The 8,393-nt window shown below is 35.5% G+C and overlaps 1 protein-coding gene across 1 annotated transcript in view; it reads right to left on the bottom strand.

Annotated features, from left to right (window-relative positions):
* LOC135846458 (protein YIPF5-like) overlaps positions 1-8,154 on the bottom strand; it is a 126,265-nt gene extending 118,111 nt beyond the window's left edge. Inside the window, exon 1 of the mRNA XM_065365556.1 lies at positions 7,929-8,154. Coding sequence (XP_065221628.1) covers positions 7,929-8,069 — 141 coding nt within the window. The 5' untranslated portion in view covers positions 8,070-8,154. The remainder of the gene's footprint in view (positions 1-7,928) is intronic.
* Between the last annotated feature and the right edge of the window lie 239 nt (positions 8,155-8,393).

The raw sequence follows: 8,393 nt of genomic DNA on the forward strand, positions 1-8,393 counted from the left end.
GTGTATATATCGTACTCGTTCATTATGCCATTTTGCACCTAGCTACCTACCGTACTTACGTTCGCGTACCCATCGTTTTGAGGATGAATTTTCAACGAAATAAGGGGAAGTGTGCACTGTGCAGCAATAAAAATGTAAAAAATTGCCAACGTACAAATTCCAAAAACGTGTATTATCTATGTATTGATGGGAAGTACAAAATTTGAGGAGAAATTTTCTGCTGCGTAGCTGTAAAAGTCTACAAGATTTTTGAAAGAGTAATTTCAAATCGCATGGCTGATTGTACATATTAATGAGGGGCTGGTCAGACAGTAGGCTGGATTTACAATTAGACCAGGGAAATCATGCACTGGTCAGATATTACACCTAACACAGCACATTGAAGATGGCTTTGAAAAGAAGACAGTCACTGGAGTAGTGTTTGTTGAGCTCACAGCAGCTTTTGATACAGTGTGCCACTGACTACTCCAGTGTAAAGTGTACCAACTTACAAAGGATTTTAAATTTACACAGATAGTCACTATGTTGATGAAAGACCGAGGATTTTATGTGACACTCAATGGTAAAAACAGCACCTATAGATGACAAAAGAATGGATTGCCCTACGGCAGTGTTTTGTCACCAATTCTCTTCGACATTAATATTACACCAATGACCAACCAATTGGACCAGATACTAACTACTTTCTATATGCAGATGATCTTGCACTAACTGCCCAACATAATACATTTGCAGAGGTGGTGGACACATTACACCAGGCTATAGAGGAACTGGGCACATACATAAATGATAACCACCTCAAACCAAATCCAACAAAGACAGAAACAATGCTCTTTTCAGCTCAGAAATCGTGAACCAAAGCGACAACTGAATATTTAATGGCATGGAACAGATCTGAAACATGCAGATAACCCCAAATACCTAGGTGTAATTCTAGATAGGACCTTGACCTACAAAATACACTGTGAAGCAACTAAAATGAAAGTTTCAGCTAGAACAAAAATATAATTTGCAAACTAGCACGCAGTATTGGGGAGAAAAGCTCTAAGTTATGAGAACATCTTTGCCAACACTGTGCTATTCGATAGGGGAGTATGCCCAGTTGCCCACCCTGTTTGGAGTCCTTCAGCACATGCAAGTAAAGTTGATATACCCTAAAATGAAGCATGCGGATTGGTGACAGGGTGCTTACGCCCAACGCCATTAAATAATCTGTATGCATTGAGTGGAATTGCCGCACCAGACAGTCAGATGTGAAGTTGCATTCATGACAGAGAAGACAAAGATGCTAAAAATCTGCTGCATCCTATGTATGGATATGAAGAACTGGCAGAAACCTGCTTCAGATCAAGACACAGTTTCATGAAAACAGTTGAAGAACTAAGATAAATACTCCCAGCACAGATAGATGTCGCTATAGAATGCAGGTGCTGAGGAAAGAACCAGGCAGGAAGCCTTACTAAGCAGAGAATATCATTCTGAAATATGGACTATGGAAAACACTTGACAGATTGAAGAGTGGAGTCACATGATATAAGTACAACTTTCATAGATGGTAGTTGGCTGATGATGATATGTGTGAATGCGACAAAGTTCATATTGACAAGAACTTATTTGAGTGTGAATTATCAGCTGTAAAATCAATCCTAGAAAATTGAATGGGACGCTTGAAGATGACGCAGTTGGATTCCTCAAAGTACTGACAGGAGAAAAGTATTTATATTTAGATTTAGATTAAGTGTTTTTTCATGGTAAGTTAGGCATGTTGACTGGATACAAGAAAAAAAATCAGGAACAAGTTCTAAGAGACCCATTGAAATAAGTAGTATACATTTTTGCGCTAGGTATACTATTTTGACGGGTCATGACAGCGATAAATGCAAACTATTTGCGGACTATTTGGAAAACCGCTTTAAGCCTCATGCTCACGACGTCAACCATGTGAACCAATCAGCAACATCACAGCATTTACATTACTAATTCACCAATGTCTCAGAACTCATGTTTTCAATTAAAAAACTAAAAACTAAAAAATCACCTGGCCTGGATAACATTATTAATTAACTTCTCAAGAACATGCCAATCTGTTGTATTCAAATAATCTGGGATATCTTCAACACTTGCCTAAAACAAGGATATTTCCCATAAGAATGGAAAAAAGCAATCATCGTTTTAATCCCAAAGAAAAGTCCTGATCCAACTTCTCCTGCTAGCTATAGACCAATCAGCCTACTGACTTCACTTTCCAAATTACTAGAACGTATCATCTTGAAGAACTTAACTAATCACACCAACAGACACAAAATATTGCCACCAGGGTTGTTAAATTACCGTAATTTATTCGCTGGTAAAATACGGCGGTAAAATACGGTAAAATACGGTATTTTACCGTATTTTACCAACTTGAATAAGGTGCACCGGGGGAAGTTGGAATTCGGGGTAAGTTAGAAAACTTGCTCTAGGGCCTAGAGGTTTATATCTGGCGAAGTGCCACTAAAGGTGACTTGAGGGGACTACCCCTACTTCATCACGGCATAAAAATTTTCGCGATTCAGTTTCATTTTAGATGTCTTTGGTTCAATTGTATTTTGTTGTTGTTTTGAACTTATTTTGAATTTGGTCTAAAATACAGACTTTCTATTTCTTAGTTTTTCGCATATAGCGGACGAACTGTGCATCCTAGTGAAAATCTGACGAGAGTGATCTCAAAGAGAACTAGATTCTCTACAATTTTGTCTCTATGCAATTTTTCTAGGACGCTCAGTTTGTGATCTACGCCTCTGCAAAGTTTAGCCTGTTCTGACTTCCCCCAATTGGGGTAAGTCAGGACAGTTTATATTTTATTCTACTGAGCGAAAGCTACTGTGTCAATCGCGCTCAAATTTTTACCATAGGTTAAGAACCCTTATGGGAACCTACATATTAAATTTGATCCATATTGGTTCATTAGAAGGGGAGTAACAGCTGGTCAAAGTTGAAATTGCGAAAAATCATTCTGACTTGCCCCGGTGCACCTTATAATGAACTTATATAGTGTTCAAACCTTCAAAAGTTCAAACATATAAAATTATTGTATATTATGTAATGGGTGGAAATTTCAATAATTTTCTGCTTGAAATTTGAAAACAATAATATGAAACTATAAAAGGGTTAAAATTAAAAATTACATTAACAACACTTGAAATTGAAAAACATTGAAGTTACTGAAAATTACTAAAAAGTAAAAAGTGATGAAAGATGGCCAATGGGGAAAAATTAATTGTATAACCAATAACCATGCATGGATTAAAATTAAAATTTAAAATCATTCAACATTGTCAAAAAATAAAAAATTGACCAATTTGGTTATTTTAATGATTGAAATAACCAAAATTTAATGATTTTGAAGTACATTTTAATGACATTTCAACATGTTTTCACGATTTGATGCAATTTTTTCTAATTTTTGACCAATTGTGAATAATTTTCTGGCAATTGTTTGGTAATTTTCAAGATATTTTCCTGTTTATATGTAGCATGTATCAATTATCATTAGCATTGATGCAAATTAATTGTGAATTTTGATGCCAATCATCTTCAGCTGTTGATTCATCCTTTCAACTTTCAAATAATGTGGCAAAAAAATGCTTTTTGGTAATTTACGGTAAAATACGGTAATAAACTTTTGGTAAAATACCGTAAAATACGGTAAAATACCGCCGTAATTTACCGACATAAATTACCTTACAACCCTGATTGCCACAGTTTCAGTTTGGCTTTCGAAAACATACAGCAAGAACACATCACAACTCCATCGTCTTACCAAAATTATCCACCAAGGTTTCAAAAATAAATAGTACACCGCCACAGCATTTCTTGACATTAAACAAGATTACGACTCTATATGGCATTCCAGTCTTCAACAAAAATTGCAGAATACTCAAGTACCTTGTTACTTATTTGATATTATCAAATCGTTCTTATCAGACCATTACTTCTAGATTCCCATCAATGATTCACTTTTGGACCCTAAACCTATCTTCAGAGGCTTACTTCAAGGAGCTGTTCTAAGCCCTACACTTTTCAACATCTACTGCAATGACATCACAACTTCATTAAATGCTAAAATTCTTCAATTTGCAGATGATACCTGCTTATGCACCCAAAGTAATAATCTCTCCAGTGCAATCAACGAACTCAAACAAAGTATCAACACCACTAACTCCTGGCTAAAATCCTGGAAACTTGAACTCAATCCAAACAAAATAGTTACAAAAATCTTCACTCTGAGACATCACTGCAACCCTGCCAGAAACATTAATATTGAAAACACTACAATAGAATGGAGTTATGATGACGTTAAATATCTTGGAGTATTCCTTGACAAACAACTCACTTTCACAAGTCACATCTCACAGAAAATGAAAGCTACCTACCTACTTCCAACTCAAAACACTTTTCCCACTAATCAACAGAAGTTCACACTTGAAAATCCAAACAGCATTACTAATCTACGAGACTATTCTTCCTCCTACATTTACATATGCGGCTCCAGTGTGGTATGGTACCTCCAAAACAAACAAGAAAAAACTTCAAATACTCCAAAATAAATTTTGTCAAATCGCCACTAACGCTCCATGGTTTTGCCAGAATACCCAAATACAACGATAGCTCAAAACTGAAACGATCGATGACTTTCTGAAAACTGTAACGTCTGTAACTAAAAAATACCTGAACAAATTATCTAAAAACACCCTTGCTTGTTGCTTCAATATCGGGCAAAATCGCCCTTCAAGACTCAAACCAAAACTTCCTCAAAATTTCTTTTAGGTTTCTTAGCCCCAACCCCAACTCTTTTCTTTCTCAAGTTTTTTTCTAAGTATCCTATTTGTAAAATTTGTGAATAGCGCTGTTGTGCTGAACCAAATAATAATAAAATTTTCATTAATTCACTCATTTTATTAAATCCATGTTTAAAACAAAGCCTTGAAAGGGGTGAAGGGGAAAAGGGAGGGGAGGGGGTGAAGATTCGACAAAAAAATTTGAAACGAAAACATGCTTGCGAATAACGAATATGAGAATCATCCAACATTATTGAGAGTGTGAAGGGGGCTGAGGGAAAGTTTTTCTTGAAAAAATAATTATCTAGAATGATCACAGTTGACCAAATTCTGCTCAAAGATAAAAAATTTTCAAACAAGTTGTGCCTACAGACATCAATTTTTCATCATTTTTGATATTTTTCTAATTTTATAAGGGGTTTTCTTCAAAATGTGGTTACTTAAAAGTACTTTGACAAAAATTGAACCGTTTTTAATTTTTTTTATCGTTTTTTTTTTCGACTTTGGAGGGCTTTACTTATATGAAGGAACCAACATCATTTGAGAGAACGTGGAAAGGTTTTTCTTGAAAAGGTGCTTAATTTTGAAAACATTTGCCCATAAATGAACATTTTTTGATAAATTCTTTCAGACATTGATTTTTTACATCATTTGGGGATCCGACGAAGGTTTTTACTCGAAAAAGGGGTTAAACAGCTCAATTCTAATGTGAAAATGATGCATTTCCCAAAATTTTCCCTTGACTTTGATTCAAGAATTTTCATTTTTTCTGATTTTTTTTCAATTTTTGGGGTTCCTCAATAAGGGACGAATATGATTTAAAGGACCGTGGAACCTTTTTTTATTTTTTTAAATTTTGGGGTGTGAGAGGGGGGCTACTGGCGTTTTTTTCGCTGATAGGAGAAAACTAAGAAATAGGAAATTATTTTCTCTCACCCGAGGCAACAACTTTGGGGGTGGGAGGAGAAAAAATTCAACTTTTGCAAAATAAGGTAAAGGTACATCCTATGTAGAGTAAAGGCAGGTAAGTACGAGTATACTTAAGTGATACCATACGAAGGAAAATTTTCAATTCAATAAATTCCCACGCGTTTGCACGAATGGAGTCGTTTGTACATATACGACAAATACGTCAATGTTGCTTTGGTAAGTATTCAATTCGATCCGAATCAGAAAAAAATCAACACAATCTAGAACCGATGAAAACGGAGAAATATCTGTTTATTGCGTCAAGGTATCCCACGCTATGCTGAGGTATAGATTCGTTTGATAATCTAGAACAACATACAAAACCAGTGCTTTTTTTCTGGTGGGCGAATTGTCATAAACAAGGGTATATGTAACTGATATGTACCATAGGGACAGAAAAAGAGCGAGATAGAGAGAGAGAGAACGTGAGCACAGAACGATAATGAATACAAATTAGCCAACTCGTTGTACGAGTATAAAGTTGAAGCGAGTATTGTGTATACGAGTACGAGTAATATAGGTTACTTCACATTTCAATTGTACGAGTGCGAGCGTAATTTTACGAGACTAAATTTGTAAGCAGAGCACCGAGGCGGGTCTGGGGAACCGAGCGAGAGACTTAGTTTTTAGTATATAACGTCACGTAATTTTTTAAAATTAAAGATACTTTCGTTGGAAAAAAGTTAGTTTTCAAATCTGGTAAATTTGCTTCGAGATTAGTCGCGGCTGGGGAGTCGAAGATGCAATAAAAAAGCTCGCGAAATTTGCAAAGCGCAATGCGTTCAGCTCGCTATTCGCGCCTTGAATTACTTCCATCGTTGAACTGTGTGTGTATGTTTTACATGCACATTGTACAAATAGAATACGGAACCGACAAAACGCTATTTTAATGAAAATTCCCTCCTTGGATGAAACGCAATTGAAAATTTCGTACTAATTTAATAAACGCGAGCCGAGAGAGAACGTTGCTGTTTGTCTGGCGAAATTTTATTATTCTGCGTTTTTTTTTCTTCTTTACTTACTTATCTGTCGCGAAAAATTAATAAAAATTCGATTCGAATTATCGTAAATTTTGTCCGAGTTGAAGAATATCGTAATGTAATTTTTATTCATATCATCCGTAGCGCGATGCGATTGTGGAATATTAAATGAGCGAGTGGGGGGAGGGGTGAAAAAATTAATAAAATTGGCGAATTTATCGCTTCTCGTTCGTTTTAATACTCATCTTAACATCTGCTTCGGTCTTATCGAGATTCGATTCGAATTCGATTACTTTTTACAGCGATTGAAGTATTTTGAATTTCAATACAGTACGACGATGGGGATATTTGGAAAAATTTTCAAGTTTTTTTCCCTCTATAACTTATGCCCACCAAGACCACGACTTTTCAAATTATCATGGCACAAGTTCCTCCATATCTCGACCCTGTTTTTCGAGTTCTTATCGCAATTGCACATTTTTAGCTCAATATGGAATACGAAAATCAGCGACCAGCATTATTCAAATAAACCAGTGTATTGCAAATTATGCAATAATATAATAGAAATAAATACTCAGGTACAAAGCAAACAAAAATATGTAGATCTTAATCTCTGATCCTAACGTTGATTCGTTTCATTCGGCTGTGAAAGCTTTCAGCGATCCATGAGTTGATCAATCAATTATTTAATCTCTCTTTCGGAATGACTTTCATTATTCGAAAATCTTTGTTGGTTAAGATAATGGGGTTCGAATTCGATCCGCACCTGGCAAATCTTCAGCGACGATCACAAAAGTCTCAAAGGTATTTTAGTATTCCTGCAAAGAAAAAGTTTTCATTTGAAATCTCGCAAACGCATTATCACATTTCACGAGTAAAACATTTCAGAAATCATAATTACTTTGTCTGATTCTAACGAGCAATTTTGTTTTTCGGTTCTTCATGGCTCGTTTGAGTACCTCTCTCATTTGCTCACGAAATTTCGCTTCATGCGAATCATTTTTAGTTTTCGTCGATTCCGAAATTATTTTCGATTCGGTTTTATTACACTCCAATTCCTAAAATATAGAAAGGGAAAAAAAGAGAAGATGATAGATTTACTTATGTAGGGTATCAAAATGAATTACGAATCAAAAATAAGAAAAATCGGACGACTTACTCGTTGTATTTCATCGCTTCTGACACCGATGAGGGTAGTCGGAAGTGATGCATTATCTTTTGATACTGCAGGAGTGCAACTCCTGCCACATTGCAGAGCGAATATAGAAAAATATATCAAAATTTGAAAAAAATGATTCATTATAGCATAACTACAAATCTAATTCGAAAAAGAACAGCAGATACTAGAAAACATTTTTTTTTTTAAATTGGTAAATCGTATCAACGGTACAAGGATCATTTCTACAATAAAGTAGGTACATGTTTAAAAGTACACACCATACTCAATCATTCTGATAATCTTACTGATTGGTGATAAGATGCATTTCTCCGACTCCTCTTATCTCGATAGACTTCAAACATATGCCATCACCTATAACCCCCACCCCCCCCCACTTCTTACCTCTCTGAGATAGAGATTTTCATCTTTACATCATGATTACAAGTTGCCTTTTGTACACTTGGT

This window comes from Planococcus citri, chromosome 5 (assembly GCF_950023065.1).
Source record: "Planococcus citri chromosome 5, ihPlaCitr1.1, whole genome shotgun sequence".
In the NCBI taxonomy this organism is placed as follows: domain Eukaryota; kingdom Metazoa; phylum Arthropoda; class Insecta; order Hemiptera; family Pseudococcidae; genus Planococcus; species Planococcus citri.